The 22,414-nt window shown below is 39.5% G+C and overlaps 1 protein-coding gene and 1 long non-coding RNA gene across 6 annotated transcripts in view; both read right to left on the bottom strand.

Moving 5' to 3' along the window:
- The window catches only part of NKAIN3 (sodium/potassium transporting ATPase interacting 3), a 346,639-nt gene extending 324,621 nt beyond the window's left edge, over window positions 1-22,018 (bottom strand). For all 3 annotated transcript variants that reach the window (XM_069004845.1, XM_069004846.1, XM_069004847.1), the window contains exon 1: window positions 21,965-22,018. In XM_069004845.1, the coding sequence (XP_068860946.1) occupies window positions 21,965-22,018 (54 nt within the window). The remainder of the gene's footprint in view (window positions 1-21,964) is intronic.
- On the bottom strand, window positions 919-11,163 carry LOC138105166 (uncharacterized). Of its 3 annotated transcripts, none has more exons than XR_011148402.1 (5): window positions 11,102-11,163; window positions 7,274-7,358; window positions 6,754-6,807; window positions 6,258-6,339; window positions 919-2,509 (listed from the first exon to the last, which is right to left on the bottom strand). It is a non-coding gene; the product is annotated as an uncharacterized lncRNA (long non-coding RNA). The 3 variants fall into 3 exon arrangements; XR_011148400.1 differs by having other exon boundaries at window positions 7,274-7,363; window positions 11,102-11,159; XR_011148401.1 differs by having other exon boundaries at window positions 7,274-7,363; window positions 11,106-11,152.
- Window positions 22,019-22,414: the final 396 nt, after the last annotated feature.

Raw genomic sequence — 22,414 nt, 5'->3', positions numbered from 1 at the left:
CCTAGCAAATCACATTCACATCAAAAAGAAACTACATCCAACACTCAAATACATCCCCTTGCTGTTGCTGCAACCTGAGAGTCTGACCTTCACATTACATTTAATAGGAGACAGAAAGAATGAAAGCCACATATAGGAGAGAATAATCTATGAAACCTCTTAAAAATAAATATTTGCAAGTCCTAAGGAAAACATTAAGAAATTAGTGGTGTATGAAAAATTGTTTATGAGCTCAAACATAAAGAAAGTGTCCTTCTTCAGACACTTATAAATTAATTCCTTTCCAGAAAAAAGAAGACGACTATGTGAGCATATATCACACAACACAGAATTCCAACAATTACTTATTTTTTATTTCCATCTATAAATTTGAAAATGCAGTTTCCAGCTGTTTTGGGGCCTAGTGTAATTTTCCTGCAGTCGCTAGTCTCCAGATAATTTATGATAAGATTGATACATTAAGTATGAAGTGGTTTCTCTACTTGTCCTTAATGTCACATCCACAATTTACTTATCAATCCCTTCCAGTTAAAATAGGGGTTTATACTTTAAAAAAAAAGCCCACATAAAATTGGTAAGGCACAATTACTGATAGGCTAGAGCCCAGTCTTAGATACACTCTTGAATACATTTAATGTCAGCTATATGAATCTCTTTAATTTTGTGCTTGTCAATCTAGAAAAAATAAAAGAAAGTACTAGTTTGCTTTTCAGTACAGGAATCTTTTCCCAATACACCAATTTCAAATGCTGAATCTACTCAGAATTAAAAGCAACCAATCCAGTGACAGCTGAAACTTACATTTCTTTCAGAGGAAGACTTTTTATACAAAAACATTGATTCAACAGTAATAAAACTATTCCATGAAAATCCATTAACTGTTAGGATAATTTTAAAATAAAATAAAATAGGTGGGCTTTCTGCAAGTTCAGACCCTCAAATTCCTCATGCCATTGCTCTTCTGGAGTGATTGAACAACTTCTCAAGGATTAATTCCTTCCCATGAGTCAACCACACATGGAGGTAGGCAGCAGGAAGCAACCAAAAACTGTGTTTGCACACAAACACACACACACACACACATACACAATACACACTAATTTATTTAGCTTTAGTGACATTCTTCCAAAGTACTTCTATCTTCCTGTTCCACATGTATATTGGAACATATTTTTTACAGGCATGGCTCAAGTTTCTCTGTAATAATGGTTGTATCACAGACAGATGTTTGAATAAATTAAAAATTTCTGAATAAATTAAAATTAGGTGAAAAATTGACTTTTCAGTTTAAAATAGTCTGCATATAATTCAAACAAAATGGATTTGACAGTGCTGTTTAATGCTTCTTGGAAATTTTTGTGCAGCTTTGTCTTCCTTCTCTTAGGTGCTCTTCACCTGTACTATACCTGTCACTATGCATTAAGACTAAAGATTTGTATCATGTGTTAACAGAGAAAAGTATGTCACCTTAATGTAGACATCCACAGAGAAGACTGAAAACAACATCAACAGGTGTCAACTCTCAGAGAGGCACCACAGCAGTATTTCTGAATAAAGGTAATGCTCTCTGTGAAAAATTTCCTACTGAAGGGGGTTTTGCCTATTAAAAAAACCCAACCTTTCCTTTTGTTTCTTTACTAGTCCTGATTTTTTCAAGTAAAACAATACCATTATGTATTAGAAGAATATGTAATAATTCACTCTGTATGACAACAGCATCAATAGTTTAGTTTATATTAAAGAGAAGATTAAAAAGACAAATATTGAGAGATCTGTTATCAGTAGTTCCCAAAAATCCTACTGCTTTTCTAGCTGTGAAACATCTGGCTGAACAATGAACTTTTTACTGTATTAATATTCAGTGTCAATACTGAGCTCTCTCACAGAGAACACATTTTATTTTATAGCTAGAAATAGGTAACAAACAGTGCAGTTTCCTTTTAAAGCAGAGTATTAATGGTGGCACTCCACGACTTAATCTATAAAATTTGATTGTTACACCTTATCTTTGCTGACATAGAACCTACCATTATTTTGCATACCTTATATGCTTATATAGTTCATAGACTCCAATCTACAGAAGGTGGAAAACATTACAAATTTTATATGGATGTGCCTCAGTGTTCCAGCCTCTTGGTGCCAGATGCTGTTCAAACTAAGAGATTAAGATTTACGTAGTAAATTGCCAGTTATCTGAAACTGGGCTCTTTGAACTCCACTGACTGAATGGAATAATCTAAATTACTGGGATGATAAAGAAGAGCACATGCACTCATTTATTACTTTAACCACTTCACAGTCATTTTTTCAACAGCCAGAAAAGCAACAGAATCATGTATGAACCTTTGATCCCAAAGAACCATAGTTCCAAGTATATTTAACCTGGTGCTTGTGACAGTCCTTGAAATGGCATCACTATTTTGTAGGCCCACAGGGAGTGGATGCTGATCTTAAGGTCATTAACAAGATGCTGGACTTTTCTACTTGTTTGTAAAGAACAGAACACACCCTGGAAACAAAGAAATAATGATGACAATTGAAACATCCTTACTGGAAACATATTTTGAAACTCCAGTAAGTTTTGAGCATTGGAAGAATACCAACAAGTAGAAGGCAATACCAAAATGCTATGCTCACTGTGCAGAAAAAAAATCCTAGAGCCTCCAGCATATTTCCAAGCTTTGGATACAATATGGTTTTCAAACTGAATAAACTGTGTGACTCCTCAAAAATTAGGATGAGGCATTAGGAGGAAAAAAAACTGTGAAAATGCTAAGTGCCAAGACTTTCCTTTAGGAATTTACAGCAGATCTACGTCTTAGCATGTTTGCCCCCCATGACAGTATAGTATATTATCAGCAATATTCCCAGCTAAATTCCAGCCAAGGGGAAGATCTCTCTCCTGAAAATTACTTTTGAACATAGTTCTGTGAGGATTTCCTAGCAGATATTCACTAACCCACCAAGAGAAGACATTTACTATTAATTGTGTGGTTTCAAAAATATTTATTTAGCAGCCTAAGGTGAAGACAAAGAAAAAATACTGAAGACTAATTTGACACGCAAGCAGTAGAAAGACAAGATTTCAAAACCCAGATGTTTTTTATAAACAAAGACACACTGATACTGCCCCGAGGCCTCAGTATGGCTTGCTTCAGTCTTGATGGTTCCTCTAACTTGAGTTCTTATAGAATCATAAAATCATTTAGGCTGGAAAAGTTCTTTAAGATCATCAAGTCCAACCATCAACTTAAAACTGCCAAGGCCACCACTAAACCATGTCGCTATGTGCCACACCTGTATGTCTTTTAAATACCTTCAGGTATGGTGACTCAACCACTTCCCTGGGCAGCCTGTTGCAATGCTTGACAATCCCCATTCAGGGAAGACATTTTTCTAAATATTACTTTTTGGGAGACTGACCCCCACCTCACTACAGCCTTCTTTCAAGTAGTTATAGGAGAGTGATAAGGTCCCCCCTGAGCCTCCTCTTCCCAGGCTAAACAGCCCCAGCTCCCTCAGCCACCCCTCATAGGAGCTGTGCTCCAGACCCTCCACCAGCTCTGTTGCCCTTCTCTGGACACACTCCAGCACCTCAATGTCCTTCTTGTAGTAAGGGGCCCGTAACTGGACACAGCATTTGAGATGTTGCCTCAGCAGTAATGAGTACAGGGGGAAAATCACTGCCCTGGTCCCACTGGCCACACTATTTCTGATCCAAACCAGGATGCCATTGGCCTTCTTGGCCACCTGGGCACACACTGGCTCATGTTCAACAGGCTGTTGACCAATTACCCCAGGTCCTTTTCCACTGGGCAGTCTTCCAGTCACGCTGCCCCCAGTCTGCAGCGCTGGATGGGGTTGTTGTGACCCAAGGGCTGGACTGGACCTTGCCACCTTGAATCTCATAAAATTTGCCACAGCCCATCAATCCAGCCTTGTCCAGATCCCTCTGCAGAGCCTTCTTGCCCTCCACCAGATCAACACTCCTGCCAAACTTGGTGTCACATCTGCAAGCTGACTGAGGGTGCCCTCGATCACCTCACCCAGTCGATAAAGATACTAAACAAGTCAGGCCCTGGGCAACACCACTTGTGACTGGCTGCCAGCTGGATTTAACTCCATACACCACCACTCCCTGGGCCTGGTCATCTAGTTTTTTACCCAGTAAAAAATGCATATGTCCAAGCCACAAGCAGTCAGTCTCTCTAGGAGAACGCTGTGGGAAAGGGTGTCAAAAGCTTTATTAAACTCCAGGTAAAAAACATCCACAGCCATTCCTTCATCCACTAGGTGATGGGGTCTGGTGACTGGGTCACCTTGTCATAGAAGAAGATCAGGTTGGTCAGCAGCACCTGCCTTTCACAGACTCATGTTGACTGGAATGATTCAATATGAAATGTGATTAAATATGATTCAATATGAAAAATATCCACTCAGTAACTGGCTTTGGGCAGTCAAAGGCATGGTAATCTCTGTACATCCAGTAAATAGCTACAGAAGAACATGTATATGGAAGAAAACTATCATAAAATCCAAGACTGAGAAAATGCATTTCTAAGTCACTAGCAGATATTTGGGGGAAATGGGCCTTTTATCAAGTTTGTGAGAAACTACAAGCTCTCCAGATCAAAGACAAAGAAGCAGAGAAGATGACCCCAGCAGGCTTATTTGTTTTATTTAGAATCTGAGCAACAAGGAGAACCCCAGGGATCAATATGTTTATCAGAGGTCAGATGATACTTGAAAAGAGTAAGGTTGGAACGATACAGCAACAGAAGCAAGATCCTCACATGCAAAAGCAGACGTAATCTTTTCTCCTGCCATTGCCCTCCTTCCCATCTTTTAGCTGTTTATTTTCTATCATTATTAGAACCCTTAACAACTACTTTTTAAAGCAACAAAATACATGCATAAAACAAATATATTTGGCCCAATTCATAATTAACAAAAGGTCTTTCTGATAATCAGTGTTCAAATGTTGTGCACAATTTTCTGCTTGCCATTAATAGATTCTCAGTCTTCAAAACATACCATTTAACTCACTATTTTAAAGGAAAAAGAGCTGCCTCAAAACTCTGCATGCAATAGTAGCACAGACAGCTTTCCCATTCGTATGTTAGAATTGATAGCAGTTGAATATGTTTCTCACTTTTGCATAAGCAGGTACTATCCAGTTTATATCACAAAATTGTGCCATAACCACCCTGTACTTCTGTTAGCTCACATGAAAACTTTAACAGCACAGCTATCTGCTCTAGGATGGCAAAGCCCCTGAAAGGGACAGGGCAGCATCAGCGGATAGATGAGAGCTGTCTTAGCTTAGTTTATACATTTAAAGAGGTGTCATAACAGCCTACAGGAAGAAAGAAAACCCTGTTGACCTATGTCACATCTAAACCAAAAGGCTCCTGTAATGAAGTTATGCCAATAGTGCTAAGACTGCAGCCCGCAAATTAGAAAAACCCTAAGCAATATGTATCACTAGAAAGTTTTGTTACATGATCTTTAGATCTGACGTATGTTGCAAGTCCTTTGTGGGTTTTAATTCAGCCTGTGCACTTTTCCTTTCAGCCATTTCTGAAATCAGGGTCAAAAGCAGCCACAAGAGATCATCTGCCTCCAGACAAAATCAACTGTACAAACAATACATTCTTATTCAAACACCCCTGTAAAAAGATCCCTAATCCCCGGGAAATTTATTGTTTTCATAGCAAAGTAAAGATGGAGCAGTGCTTAACCCATATAGTACATATACTTTGCATGCAAAATAATTCCTCAGTGAGAGAGAATAGGGAATATATGCACCATTCAGACCAGATTCATAACTCTTTTCCCACAAAATTCAGTAAGAATACTTCTCTTATTTTTCAAGGGGAATACAACTAAGCCAAGGCTTTCTTCACCTGCATAAATGAAAAAGTGCACCTGTATCTGAAAATATCTTTAAAACAAGGGTCTGCCTTTCTTGTTGATACAGTCTGCCCAGGGAGGTCATGGAGTCTCCCTCTCTGGAGGGATTCAAAACCCACCTGGATTGTATTCCTGTGTAACCTGTCCTAGGTGACCCTACCTTGGCAGATGGTTGGACAAGATGTTCTCCAGAGGTCCCTTCCAACCCAAACAATTCTGTGTTTTTGTGATATTCCCACTGCCCCAGTTCTTACCACTCCTCAAGATAAGAACTTAAATTATATGTAATTCAAGAATCTTGTCCTACATTATCAGAAAGGTGACCATTTATTATATTTTCTTACCTTCCACCATTATTTTAGCATGATGCTGTGGAATGCAGTGCTTCCAGCCCTGAGTTACAGGTTTTGCTCACAACTCTTTCTTCTGAAAGGTGAACAACAGCAAAAGTAATGTGTCTCTCCTGACACCTCTGGAAAGGTCTTTAAACAACAATTCCAGGCACAATAAAGTTTCTACCCTGCCAAGTAAAAGTGCTAAATGTGAAGAATTCTGTTAATGCAAGGCTATAATTAATATTTTCAATAAACCACAGTGGAGGAAGCCTAAATTTTGCCTCTTGCATCAACTCTAATAAAGCACAGTTAATCATCTGGGGAAAAAAAAAAAAAAAAAAAGAAAGGAAAACACAAAAAAAAGCATAGAAGAAAACTGTGCATGGCTGAATACAAAACCTGAAATTAATGTGAACATGTTTCACTGATTTCCAGAAGGTTTTGGATCCCATCATTTTTGAGTTTTTTTTTCCTTCAATATTACAATATTATTTCCGGAACATACCTGTGTGTATGCTGGCCATATTTTCAACTTCCTTAGCATCATCCCTCCGTGTTCCTTCAAAGGAGATATAAAAACATGTTCTGGAAAGGTCAGAAGTTACAGACTATCTGAGTCTTCCCTCTAACAATAGGCTTCTGCTAAAAACTGTGAGGACCTTTACACTTTCCAAAATAGGACAAGGATGAATGAAGACAGAGTGGATACAGACACAAAATCCCTAAAGAAGACATGGTGATGGTATGAGAAACTATCAGTAACACCATTATAATCTCAAACTCTACAAAGCATTTTATTGAAACATGAAGGTAAGAAATATTTTTAAATATACATTTAATATCAAAGCAATTTTTCAAATATGTGAAGAACACTTAACATCAGGTATTCAGTTGTTATCTTTTAAAACTGATATTCAGCAAGTATAAATGACCAAGCCTCCACTGATGTTAACTTACAGAGGATAGAGAGCCAGAGAAAGTGAGTTTCAAATGATCTAATAACAGAAAAAGCAAGGGATACTGACCTCATTTGTACCATCACCATGCACCTTGCTGCTTGTAAACAGACCAGCATGACACGTCCAAAATTTCCCAAAGAAAAATCTGTATCTGTGCTATGAAAAAGCATGAACACTTCAATTTCTGGGCCATCCTTTCTGAGAATATGAAAGTATCAGACAAGAAAGGCTTATAAAAGATGAATAGTTATCTTGTGCTTAAGACATGAGCCTGAGTTTTTTCCCTGGCTTTGTCCCAACTTCTCTACAGCCTCAAGGTCTACTAGCATCAATGGCCGTAAAAGGCTACAAACTCACTTTTGAGAATAGCTGTGAGAAATATTTCAAAGTTCCTTAAACATTAAAAATAACTTTCAAGAAGGATAGAAATAAATAGATTAACTAAGCAGGAGGTGTTACTGGTAAGATTCAGTGCCTGTGTTAGGATTATTATTACCTTTATGTAAGGTAAAAACTAATCTGGAAATTAACAGAATTAATAAGAGTGCACTTAAAATTAGGCCTACAACAGCTAAATAATTAGGGGAGAGTTTATTCTACACTAGCTACTGTGTACAGTTTTAGGAAACAGAACTCCAGAAATCAAAATAGCAAGAGATTTAGAGGTGCACTCTAGAAAGCATGATGCAATTTCCATCCCAGTTCTGAGAATCTGCCCCTGTTCTGAGCCTTAGTCATGGGGGAGCAAAGGCAAAACCATTCCAGAAGACCCTGGCCATCAGCAGCAGGTTATTAACCCAGCACTGAGGTTCTCTTGGTGTACTTCTCTGCTTCATGCTTACCTTTCACCTCATCCTCAAACCTCATTGCAACAGCATTATGAATTAACACAGCCCATTCCATTCTGCTGCCCAAGAATAACCAACACAAGACATAAAGCTGACTGGGATGAACAAGTCAGGTTCCCATCAAAGCAATAAGCCAGAATCCAATAAAGCAGTAACTGGTGGACCCCATCAGCTCTCCCAGTGTCTCTTTTCACAACAGCCTAAGCATTTCAAAGAATGTGTGCCCACACATTTTGATAACTCCCCTCTTTTTATACTAGTTGGCATATGTACCTTTTCAGAGCAGGCCCGACTGCTTTGCCTATGCTCCAGCTCATCCAGGTACAGACCAGTTTCTGTCCAGGAGCCCTTGGGATGCACTAGCACTGTACTGTGCCTGAGCTGTGATACTCTCCACAGGTTCATTAACCAAGGCACCACACCATGCTAACTAACTTCACAGTTCCTAGGTACACACTGGCTTCCCTCTGGCCAGCTCCGAGCAGAATAAACATGTGACTGCCTTCATCATCTTGTGTAAGCAAACACAATACTACTTCTCTAACTTAAGAGTTCTTTAAATTCTTTATGCATGCCAAATAATAACCATTATAGGAGAAAGTCTCACATTGTCATGCAGCCAATATTTCTAATGGAATTGTGTGTGAATATGCACTCACATAGAAAAAGGGGAAATATTTTATAAAAACAATGTATGAGACTTTAAGACGTCATTATATAAGAAAATTGCCTCAAAATCTGTTGTATTTTCTTGCTTATTCAGATATTAGTATATATTAACTTCTGACATTTGAGAAGCTTTTGTTCCCAACTAATAGAATGAGAGCAGAACAGACCTTAAAAGCATCTTAAAGTAATGGAAGATTTAATAAGAAAATAATATACTTTTAGTCTAGCAAAAAATGTGAGCATATTAATAATAGATGACCAGCACTACTCAGCATGATGTCGGGATCCGTGAAATGTTACAAGGCTAAGCCTCATGCTGGTGAAGTGCTGGCTGGTAACACTGATAGAGCCAGTATGTGTGAAAGAAATCTTCCCTTGAGGATGTCCAATGGGTATATTCTCAACCACAACACTTTTCAGATTGGAAGAGGGTACTCATTTTTGCAGGCTTCCTAATGCTTCAGTGACTTCATCTAATGGCACCCTCTAATAGTGCCTGCACTTACCAAGCCCAGTCAGTAGCACAGCTGCCTGAGTTACAGCTCAATCCCTCTTGAGTAGTGATGCCACTGAGTGAAGATGCCAGTATCTGTAGCTCCTGCTGTTCTCTGTGGGAGCTGAGGTTACTCACTCGGATAAAGGAGGTGCTCAGCATTTAGCACAGTCAGACTGGTGTGCCACTGATAGTTTATGTTCTTTAAAGTCAAAGAGATTACCCCTTAAACACCAGCATAATTTATTGCTTCACTTTTAGGGGAAAAAAAACTGAATGTGAATGGGCTGCCTCGGAAATTACTTTTCTGCATAGATAGTTGGGATTCAATGTGCATTCATCACTCAGAGAAAATGCAACAATTAAGGTTTGCCACCCGGGAGATTTGGCTTTCTTCTTCCTATTGCAGTGAATATCCTGTAATCTTTTAGCCAATTCCAGTCACCAAAAATTGGATTGAGCAAATGAGTTGATAAAGTACCATAATAAGAAAACCATGAACTCATGGTCCTTTTAGTACAAATTGAACAGTGCTTCTATCAGCAGAAACAAAACTCCTCCCTGACTTAAAACTGTCCCTTCCCTGTATACAGATGGTCAGTTCCAGTATTTTGGGGATACTTGCTTTTTTTCCTGTTCTCCACAATGTCCTTAAGAGACTGACTCTTGTTTTCCCCAAGCGCCTGTGGCCAGAGGTAACAATACAATGGGGAATCCCCAAAGAAGCATGCAGTCAGTGCAGATGTAGGTATTTGCAAGTCTCATTATGCAGGAAAGCTAATTGTGTAGGGATCAACTCAAATCTGTCAGCTCCTGAAAATAATCTTTCCAGAGGAGAATCCATACTTAGTACATGCCTCCTGAAACAGAAAGATTTTTGTCTTTGCAATATATTTTAGCTCCTCTAAATCACTTTGCAAATGGTACACAATTAAAAGGAATGTGTTCTCCAAATTATGAGCTCACCCAAATACAGTGAACTTGCCCATTGAAGGGTTAAGATTCTCACGGTCACATGTGGCCAATATAAAAAAAGGGAATTATTGTAACTGTGCAGAAACATGAAGTATAAAACCAGCCTGAACTACGACTCCAGAGACTTTCTGTAGAGCGTAAAGCAAAACATTTGCACACTTCTTTTTCTGACTCCATTACCTGTTTTCGTCTGTAAGTGCTTGAGGCAGGCTGTATCTCAGTTACACATCCTAATCCAGAGCCAACCTCAGCTGCAGTGTGCTTCAAATGATCTCTAAACGGGCAAAATCAGCCCTGAACTGGGGGCATTATTTACTTCAGCTGCTCAACAGATGAATACACACAGTGAAACCCCAGCAGTACTGGAGCCCTCCAGCATGATTGGCATGTGGACCAAGTACAGTCCAGCCTAGAAATCTCAGAGAAAACTAAGAAATTCATGGGGCCAAGAATTTCACTGGTCAGATAGGCCAAGAGAACCAAATACACAATAAAGCTAAATAATAAATAATTAAATTAATAAATCTATAATGAATATACCAGAATCTCAGTTGCTCTGTGAGATCTCGGGTTAACCTGGACACTCTTTTGGCCACAAGGCACTGCAGAAACAGTCCCTCAGCTTTCAGTGCAAGTAAGTATCACATACTGACTTAAACACTGAAACTTGGACCCTTTCATGGATACAAAAATGGCAATGAAATTATTTGACATTGCCTTCTCCCCCACCCCTAGATGATCCAGGCTTGTTAAATGTGACCAGAAGAGGTTATAGGCAGTATTACTCTCCAACCATCATGCATTACACTTCTTTTAAAAATGCAGGGTGTATAGAAAATTTCTGCAGATCAGGGTGGATACAGATTTAGTACCCATGCCACAACAGAACAAGCAATAAGGTTCATGTACCTACGTGATGGGTGTCAGCATCATGCTGGTGAGGCTACTTCACACTCTGCATTACCACTGAGCAAGGCAGCACATTTCAGCTCCACAGGCTACACTTTGAAAGAGTCATCAGTGCATTCAATTGATTACAGTTGTACAGATTAACAAATGTAACTGGTTACAATTAAAATGTAAACACACTTATCTTCATGATGTCTAACTCATGAAACAAAACAGAGAAATGATGGGCATCATAATTTAGTCCAATTTAAATAAACTTTGGCACTTTGTGGTTACTTCTGGCACAACTCAGTCAGCTTTGGCTTTCACCAAACCACTATGACTAAATTATACATTAGTAATATACAACGTGCATCTAATATATTTCAATGTACTTAAACTAATTTCTGACATGTGAATGAAGTTTGGATGTAGGCTACTGCCACTCATATATCTAATTTTTCACTGTAAATCCAGGCTTGGAAGCATTTTTTCAGTCCATCCTAACACTCCCACTGCAAGTGCTCTAATAACTGCATTACAGTAAATAACACTACTAGCTCATCTATCTGTTATCACTTGTTCTTATTTCCTTCTTTTCTGAACTAACCAGACCTTTTCATAATACTGTGCAACCAACATCATGTGAGGAACTACAAGTAACTGTAGCAACTATAAAACTAAAGAAAACTTACGCTGTATAATTGCAAATCACCTGGATAAGAACAACATACAGGGCCTATTTACAATCACAAGTGAATTTTAACAGTCTTGACTGGTTTGGGGAACAGGGTCTGAATCTTACTATGATAAACAGATGAAGATCAGAATTTAGAAGTTGTTCTGAAATACTGGGAGGAGAGTTGGGAGTAAATCATCTGGCTCCAGGAAAAAAAAATTAACATGAAAATGGAAATAGTGTATCATTTCACAGCTAGGCATTCGAGCAAAGAGCTTCCTTTTGCTGTGAACAGAAATGGCTTATCAGAAGGATGAGGCTGCGAACAAATCTGTGACTCTAACCAACATAAGAACTGGAAACAGAGGTAAATTGTCTTCCAAATTTGGGCATTTTTTAGGCTTCCCAAATGCCCATGTTGGTAGGTACACTAAAACAGGTATTTTACAAATGTACAGCTCACTGACTATAGTCTGATTAAAGAATCTTCAGTTGCGTGGGGGATCTCCAAGCGAAGACCATCTATCTTGAGTATTATGAGTAGCTCTATCTGCATTAGAGGACAGAGAGGCTTTTCAGGTTTCTGTGATGCAAATTATTCAATCAGTAGGAGCAGCAAGGCTTCTGCTCCACTTAAAATACAAACACACTTGCCCTGGTGATGTCTACTTAACTCATGAAACAAACACATATTAGAGAAATTAAACACCCTGCTTACTCAGAAATAGAAAGATACAGCATGCTTTTAGCAGGAAAAATAAACAGCTCGCCAGCAGACGCAAAACAATATATTCTTGTGATGTCATTCCTGTATTATAATGCACTACAGTTTCCAGCTTTAGAATTCTTCAACTTTTTATTCGTTGATTGTGGAGACTAAGCTCCCAGAAGAATGTTTCTCTATGCACTCCATTTTAACAGAATTTTCTTTCCAAAATGCATTTAGACATGAGCTCTTTTCAGTCCATATAAGAAGCTGCACTTAACCGGGAGGTGGTTTTTTTTGTTTTCTAGGTATTTACATGTCTACTCATTCCACTGTACCTTGTGCTAAGCTTCACTTGCATGCTCCTAAGCTCCAGGAGCACTTTTGCTCACAGGAGATTCCAGGAACTGCCAACAGAGCAGTGAAGTTGCAGCATTCCCAGGACAACACAGAGTATTCAAGGCTCAACCACAGGCAAAAACTAGAGTTGGATGAGAAACATGCCAGTCATTCCAATCTCCCTAGAAAATATCATCATCATAAGATTTTGCTCCCCTGGCATTTTTTATTCAAAGGGTTTGACACTAACACAGTAACTTTACAACAGAATAGTGAGAAACTAGCTTAGCAGCAGCAGCAGTATGTTAGAAAAGATAAATAAAAATCTTTTTCTTAAGATCTTATTTTCAGTGAAACCTTAGGCAGGAATTCCTCCCACACACATAGGCAACCTTCTTCTCTCTGATGAAAAGGGCTTCCACATCCCACTTTTTTTACATTCATCTAAACACACCTTTCTATACTTTTCATCCCATGCTCCCACATAATCTCCTTAACTACAAAAGCATCTCAGGATCTTTCTGCTCATGCTTCATCTCTTAAGTATTACTCTACTTTGCTACATCTGCAGTTTCTTTGGTGTGTGTCAAAACCCTCCTCAGGGAATTCCATTCGGCTCATTGCCAAGCATATACCCTTTATATACATTTATACCTACTCTCAGCCAAAACTTCTGTACTGATGAAACTAAACAAAACCAAAAAAAAAAACCAAAACCAACCAAAAAAAAAACCAACAAAACAAACAAAAAAAACCACACCCACCTTTCTATCAATCCCCTTTGGAGAGACCTGTGGAAGAACCAAGTGTGACTATTCAAGATTAACCCTCAACATAAATAATTGGTTTACAATTATCTTCCTTTTGCATATCATAAAATTTTCAATTTTATTTCTTTACAACATTCATTTCTGTAAGGGGTATTTGTCCAAAACTGGCTGTTGTATTAAGCAGAAAATTTTCCTTTTTCCTTTTCTTTTACTGTACTACTGGCATTCACCAGGTGGAAGAAGTTCACTGCTACCTTTGCTTGAACCTGCCATTATAAGGAGCCTATATGTGAAAGAATGACTTTCAGCAACTTTAATGAGAGCTGTAGGGCATTCAGCAACTTGTAAGAACAAGTCCCAAATCACCACAGCATTAAAAAATCCATCTGAGTTGAGATTACATGCAAGATAGGGCTGTGTTTGAAGAAAGACAAGATGATAAGGAAGTATAGTAAAAAGTAAAAGGTCTAAAATAAAATCTTTTACTACCATTTCATTACCAGGGTCTTAAGTACTCTGTATGTTCCTGAGATCAGAGTACAGTGATAATCCCACTTACCACTGTCCTTTACAGACCTGCCAAAGGCACAGATCCATAGCTAGACTACAAAGATTTCACTGGTCACAGATGGAAGAAAAAAAAAGCCCATGACACGGTAAAACCTGTCATAGTGCTGCTGGCACAGCTGTGTCAAGGAATTGCAAGTCTCACTCAGCATACAAGTGTCTGATCCAAAACCTGCTGGCACACCCTTTAGGAAGGTGTGCATTAACTGCTCATGAGAGATGGAGAAAACTGTTTCATCTTGGACAAAACCGAGCTGCTTCAACATTCAAACTTTCCCTTTGCTACTGCCTGAATTTTAAATAAATAATAATGCCTGAATAAAAAGTAGTAATAAATGGTCTTCTTTCTGACCAACAAAAAAGACTGAATTTACACAAAAACAATGCAAATAACATTATTCGTCATTTTTATTTAATGTCAGTTATAAAGCTTACAAAGATACCATGTCCAGTATGAGCTAAGGCAGTGGTGCAAACTTCATTGCACTATCATGCTAGGACCCCTGACAAGCTGACGTGAAAGAAACTTTGGCAAAAACATCACTTTGGTCTTCACAGTACCATGCTCAACAATATTCACCCTTCTTGTATAATATGAAAGGTGGAAATTAGGACCAATCTCTATATTAAGATGACATTTTTATACTGACGCTATAGCAAGACCAGTATCATTTGATATAAACGTTTCATAATGACATTTGCCCTCATCTAGCCTGCAGTGAATTTCAAAATGTGACCTAGAGGTAAAAGACTCTGTATTATATTATCAGTCTCCTGAGCCACACAGTCACTTATTACTCTCCTTTGTATTAGTCACCTAGAACCAAAACTGTGCAGTTCATTTCCCTATACAGACAGAAATAACAGGGTTTTTGCCCCAAAATGACTGCTTAGCAATTAATTACAAGACTGACTGAATGAAATATATTTTGCATCAATATTAATGAGTTTGAAAGATCTGATATACTACATTGTATCACAGCACTGTTATTTATGAAATAATAAATCTCAAGGCCGTCACAGGTACTTCTCATTTACTTAAACACCAAAGTTTGACACCAAGAGATACAACTGAATACTAGAATTTTTATTGCCGTATCAAGCCTATTTCCACTGCATTATAAACACAACAAATTAAGAAACTAATTATTTCAAAATAACTCAAATTACTGTGTATTTTAAATACCCTCCTAATAAAGAATTGAAGACCCTTATTCCTTATGCTCTGGTAAGATCATACAAGCACAGGATAACCTAAGTTGCAAGGAGTCTCTAGAGTTCATCTGGTAAAATCTTTATTCATAGCAGGGCCAAATTTGACATCAAATAAACTTCAATTAGATCAGGTTTTTGAGAGCTATGTTCAGCTTGATTTGAATTTATTCAAGGGTGGAGTTTCCAAAACTTCTTTCAAAAACATGATCCAATAATCTGACTATGATTTTTCTTCTAGTATTCAATCAGAATTTCCTCTGTGTTGCATCCTGGGTCCTTTGCCTCCCCACTTCACCGAGCACATCCAAGAAGTAATCATCTTAGCAAGTATGGAATGCATTAATTTACTCCAGTTCTTATCAAGTGAAGAACAAAACCTCCAATCACTTTTCTTGTACAATATCAGGGCCAATGATTGGTGAGACTGCTTTGAATATCTGTTTGGTCATCTAATCAATTAAATTCATTTATTTATGTGAAAATTAATTTGTATATTATAGGGGGCCAAAATGCAACACTTTTACCTGAAAAATTAAGGAATTGTGATTTTATTACTTATTTGTCAATTTACTAGATTGGCCCTAAAACTAAAAGGGTCTCTTTGTACCTATAAGATGCAAGTAAGATACAGAAAAACATGAGCTAAGATTACCTAGTCTTAAAAGTTTTTATTTCAGTTCCAAACCTGACAAAATTAGCAAGATTAAAACACCACCTTAACAACTGCAAATGCAGTCAATCCCATATGATCTCCAAAAATAAACCTACAAAGTGTTCAAGTTCTGCAAGTCCTACCCAAATTCTATTTAGATCCAACAATACTATCCTGAATTCCAATGACTTTCCAAACCACAATATTTGTTTCCTAGTCCCAAGAATGGGGTCTAGGTAGAATGTAGCATATCTTGAAATAGAAGCAGATCAGCAGCATATCCGAATGTTCTTAAAATAACTATTTACAAAGCTTACTGATCTTATAAATAGGAAGAACAGCTATATTATTCACAATTTTCAGTGTACTAATTGTCCTTATTATCATTGACATCTTGACTCCTTCCCTTCATCACTATAAATGTATTTATCAAATGTTTATATGACAATTAACCATTAGCCATAGAGCAGCCAGGAATTGTAGAAAAATAGCCTGCTGTGGTGGATGGAGCCTAAAACTAAGCAAGAGCTACATGATTCCTTTCAGAAATTCACCCAGTTCAGAAATTTCAGAGGGCTCTGAAAGTTCATGGTTCCTCAAGTTTTGAATTTCTAACTTTGGAACACTGAACAGAAAGAAGTCTTACATGCAGTTTCAGCAGGAGAGGATTTCACTTCTGAAGCTGAATTTCTGGTGCATGGAGAGGTTAAATCCTACAGGGCTGATGAGCTCAGAACATGTGTTCTACTAACAGATAACTCCCAACGATTTTGAAAAATAAAACAAAAACACAAAGTGGAAAACAGTGTTAGTTTTTACTCTCTTGTTCCTGATGAGAAAGATCCTAAAAAGTGTATAATATCGTATGTTTTTTGGATTGTGAGTATCTAACTCAAGTAGTTCTACTGGATATAGTGTATTATTTCCAATGTTAAGGTTAAATGCAACTATACACCCACAACACAAGCATATCAGCCTTTTAGGTACAGCCACCAGCAATGGTTACATGTTTTGGGGATGTCATTCGAGTTATCAGAGGAAAACACCATTCACACTTCAGCTGCTATAACAGAAAGTGCAACACCCTGCAACCAGGGCATTGTTTGTGGCTAAAATCCCAAGCTTTCTCCATCCCTGCTAGTACAATAGGCACTCCCTCAACTTCCTCCTCTTTTATCAGCGGACAGATGCTTCATCTCCAGATCAATGGGCTGGTGATTCTTTTATCAACATAAAAAGTTCAGCAATTTACTGGTTCAAAGATTTTACTTTCTCAAATTTATCAATTCCCTTGAATCCCTGAGCTGTTAACTGAATAACTGGTATTTGTCAGTTCTAACATACAAGCATCGAGAGTCAAAGTCATAGAGTGTCCAGCTCTAAAGTGTTTAAAAATGAGATGAAAATCTATGCATGATACATACACATATCACTTCCCCACATAACTGCTGAAATTCCATGAGGTCCAGTAACAAATGACGAAACATTATTGTTCATTCTAATGGATACAGTCTCATCTCCAAATGTAAGGATTTACATACATCAATATAATTAATGATAATGGCAATCATAAATATAAATCTTCTGAATATTGAAAGGGATTAGGCTATTAAAATGATCAACTGAGCTTCCCAAACAATCACTAGTCAAACTTAGTACACAGAAGTTGTGTTTCCACTGGAATAATTTTCCAGTGTGGCCTGCTGACACTTTAATTATTTGGAAAGTAACAGGTTAAATAGGGAACAGCCTATTTTACACTAGCTATAACTGGATAAACCATACACTTCTAAATCAGGATCTACAGAAGGAACACAGTGCAGAGGAGCCAAAGAATAAGCACATAAAATGAAACTGTCAAAACCATGAAGGGTCTTAGCCACACACTTTCCACAACCATCCCTTCACCACTTTGAAAATCTCATTCACCATCTTCATATTTAGAGTTCTTTATGTTCATTTATCTGTATACTTCTAGGTCCCAAAAACTTCCACTCATTGAAAATGTTGAAACAACATTATCCTGCAAAGGTAGTTTCTCAGAAATATATTTTCAAAGCAGCATGAAGTTTTTCCCTGTGTGACATTTATTAACACCAATTGGATTCACACAGCTACATCTTGATACAATTTATTGTCAATTTACCCCTTTCAGAATTTAATGGTTTTTGAATTTCTTTTCTTTTCCAAACATTTTCATCTTGCAGTGTTTTATGGCATGGTGTCTGCAATAGCACAGGCACAATCTCTGCCAGCTGGTTTAATTTTCTAGTACAGACAAGGCCAATGTCTCAGACTTCTAGTGGCACCAGTAAGAATTATGGCTGTAATCCAAAGGATCCGTATGTGCTTATGATATATTTTCCCAACGTGTACATAGCTCCTAATAATCTTAATGACATATTTATGCACACAAAGATACACATACACTTCAGTGTTCTTTGCTCAGACACCTTTGGCAATGGCATATGACAATGCTTCAGTCAGGAAGAGCAAAACAGTAAAAGATCAAGAAGGGGTGGTGGGGTAAGACACAGTTCTCCTTACACAAAATTTTCTTGGTTTTCAGAAGTTGAATCCACCTGAAGTGGTCCAAGGAAACCCTGAAAGTGACTAGAAGCTCTTCCTGAACTTGTGCCACCTACACTTCCATCTCAATGATTTTTTTCCAGAATTCTGTATTACACATAATGATACGGATTGCCATTTACAAATGAAGTTATTATGAAATGATAGAAGACTAACTACAGACTGTCCTTAGGATTACTGAATTCAACATTTAAATGTGTTTATTACAAAAAAGTAAAAGGTGTCAGTCAAAAACCTCCACTTTCATGGATTAAAACATAACTGACAAACAGCACTGAAAATTACAAACAAATCTTCTTGAAGTTAATGCACTTAATGGGTTAACATTAGAGAAAGGATATTTTACTCACAGTAATGCAACAACTGTTTTTCTCTTCACTTTTGCCTAGGCTATTTGTTTATATGTCGCTGGGATAAAGACAAAAGTTACAGAAGACAAAAGTTTTAAAGAATCGGGAAACTGTGTTTTGAGGACACTGAACAATGCACTCTTCTTTAGAACAAGAAGCAAATCTTGTTTATGAACATGTCTCCAGGGATCTGGCTTTTTTACTTTTACTCCCATCTTATACAGAAGAGAATCTACATAGTACATGCATGCTATAAAAGGTGTTGCCAACTGTATTTAATAAGATATTTCTTTCTCAGGTAATATCTAAAGGCTAATCTGAAGGCTGAGCCTGAGCTGTTCCCAGGCCCTTCTCTGACATGACCAGAACATGACTAACATAAACAACTTTTTTAAAATATGTGCCCATCTGTTTCCTTTTTAAAGTTTTTCCTCAAGTCATATAAATCATCAGTACTTCTGAAATTCTACAAGTTGGCACAAGTGATCAGATTTTGCAAGATTTAATCTAAATATTGTCTACAAACACTAGTATCTCTTTCACCTCTCCATAAGCGGATGCAAAGTAAAATAAATCTCACTTAATGACAGTAATGTCCTGGGATGCAGTTTTGCTGCATATGTTTTATAATCATGACCTCTAAGATATTCAAAGAAGGTCTAAAACTGCCTGTGGTGATAACTTCTACATATATATACTGAACACTGCCACCACTGAGATCATGGAAAGCATCTGAGCTTTAAGTTCATGTGTAGTAGTTCAGGAATGATACTCTCCAACTTAGTTCTCCCACTGAGACTCTCCAAACCATGCAGCCACTTCCTCGTTGCCTCTCTCCCTTCTCCCTTCTCCCTGCAGGTGCCTGGAAAGGAGAATTAGAGGCACAAAAGGCAAAGATCGTGGGTTGAGATAAGAACAATTTACTGGAAACAGCAATGAGATAAGAAAAGGAACAGTAGCATCAACAATATTAATAACAAAAGTGTACTAAAGAGAGAGTGATTCACATGCAAAATGCTCACCCCAGCCCCACCAGACCACAGCCATGCAGCCATGCTCCCTCTGGCTTGGAACTGGGGCCACCCCACCGCTCTCTCTAGCTTGGGACTGATGCCACGCTAGCCCAACCGGAAGGAGCTCATTCTCCTGGAACAGACTCCTTTTCCTCCACCCCTGGCAATGATGTGAGGTAGTATAGAATAGCCCCCACATCCTAGCCATGTCCTCTCCAGGCTACTGCAAAAAAATTAACAAAAATAAATTGGTGAGAACCAGAACATAATATCTTCCAGATTACTTCTTGAATATAAAGAAAGACTTCTATTTTTAAATGAAAACAAATTAAAATTACAGCATTTTGCCGTACAGACATTTATCAGCACCTAAAATATGTCGATATAACAGTGGAACATCACTATAAAGCAGGTAAGTACAGCAGAAAAAACTATGCCTTTAAGTAATTTTTGAAAGTCATTATATCATCTGATAGGTCTTTATAAAACACGACTCTTTTCCTGAAAGACTTTTTATGCATTTCTCTGCAGATTATGCTGGCCATTCACACTTTACTTCAATTTTTATAGCCTCCCAGTAATTCTACAGAATAGTAAATACAGTCATTATAATCCTCATAACTGGAAAAGAGATATATTTGAATAGGGTTTGTTTCCCCTCCCACATGCATGATGTAAATCAGGAGCAATTCTGCTGCAGTCTTTAGCACAAAACTGATACAAAACAAGGAATAAAAAATAACAGCAATGTATAAAGAACACTTTCCTTACACTACAAGTACAAATCATATGCCTCCTCTGGTTTTTGGCATGGTTGTGCCGTTGAGTTACTTGTACCACACTAAGCCCATCACTCTAAAGCACATCTGAATAAGGTCCAGGCTCACACTGGAAACAATGGAGACACACCAGTTTACACAGGCTAAGAACCTGGCACAAAGCCTTGCAAATGAAAGAGGATCTTCAAATAAATGCAGTATGTACAATTACTTCTAGAGTATTACCTCTGAAACAGAAGCCATTTCAAAGTGCTGTAAGAGAAAACTAGAAAAATCGCAAAGGATTACAAATACAAACACCCCCCACCCTCCCCAACTAAATGCATCCCACTTTTCTCTTTTACAGACACACACACACTTTAGGAATAGCACTCATTTTAAGAGAGAACATGTGGCAAAATGATGACACTGAGTCACTAGAAAAGAGAAAAATCTTTTAAAACACTCTTGGGACCAGGGACTACCGTTAAGGGGAAAGCATTATTTTATCATCCTGCTAATGAGCCAGAGGAAAGATTATTGTTGTTTGGCGGTGATTTATCTCAACAACTCTTTTCTCTAAAATAAATATACCAACTCCACTAAACAAAGAAAAGAAGCGGCACCGTTCTGCACGCTGAGGAATACTTAATCAGAGGAAAGGAATCCCAAGAAAAGTCACGGGTGAGAGCCGGCACACGCCGTTTTTACAAGGGTTAAGAAAAATAGCAAAAGAAAGAGGCGGCGATGCCGGTCCCCGCATCTTCCCACCGCACCGGCAGCGCCCAGCAGTGTCCGGCCCCACCGCCGCCCCGCGGGCACCGACCGAGGGCATCGTCAGCCTCGTTCTTCCCCTCGTCCTCTACTTTGAGCAGACGGGGGAAGCCCCTGCCCGGCACCCAGCGGGGAGTGACACCGTCTCGAAGCGACATCAGGGCGGGGGAGCCCGCTTTCCCTCAGGCAGGGAGCGCTGACAGCCGCCCGGACTGGGGCGCCGCGGCATCTCCCCGGGTTGCCGACCCTATCCGTCCCCCAGCCACGGGGCCGCTCTCCCCCCACGCCGCGTCGCACCGCGAAACTTACGGGCCGGGGCGCGGGGAGGGTGCGCCGTCGGGGCGGCGGGCGCGGACAGCTCCGGGGCCGGCTCAGCGCCGCTCCGCGCCCCCGGCGGCCGTGGCCGGGGCGGGGGGGAGAGCGCCCGTCCCTGCCCACCTCCCGCGAAGCCGAAGCGTACCCCGGCACTCACCAGCTGCAGCGAGCAGAGGAAGATCAGCGTGCAGCGCCCCGTGCAGCAGCCCATGGTGGCAGCCGGAGAGCCGCCGCCGCTGCTCCGCTTCTTCCCTCCTGCACTGACGCGGCCCCGGAGGCGAGGCGGGGGGCTCACCGCATCCGGACCGAGCGGCCGGGCGTGCGTGTGTCCCCTGCCTCCTGCTGCCTCGCTCCTTTGTGGAGGGGCTTCTCTCCGGCGGCGGGAAGTAGCTCGCGGAGGTCGGCGCGGCCCCAGGGATGGGAGCCGGCGGCAGCGGAGGGCTCAGCCCGGGTCTGGCTCTGGGGAAGGGGCAGGGGGTGGGCGTTCGCGGACCGGGGCGGGGTGGGCAGAGAGAACGCGGGCGGGGAGGCGGGGGGCGCGGGTGGGCGTGCGAGAGAGGGCGGGGGGGTGGGCGGTGGGAGCTGTGCGAGGTGTGAACGGGAGAGG

This window comes from Aphelocoma coerulescens, chromosome 2, assembly GCF_041296385.1.
Source record: "Aphelocoma coerulescens isolate FSJ_1873_10779 chromosome 2, UR_Acoe_1.0, whole genome shotgun sequence".
NCBI classification, from domain to species: Eukaryota; Metazoa; Chordata; class Aves; order Passeriformes; family Corvidae; genus Aphelocoma; species Aphelocoma coerulescens.
This window is presented reverse-complemented; position numbering and strand designations above follow the sequence as displayed.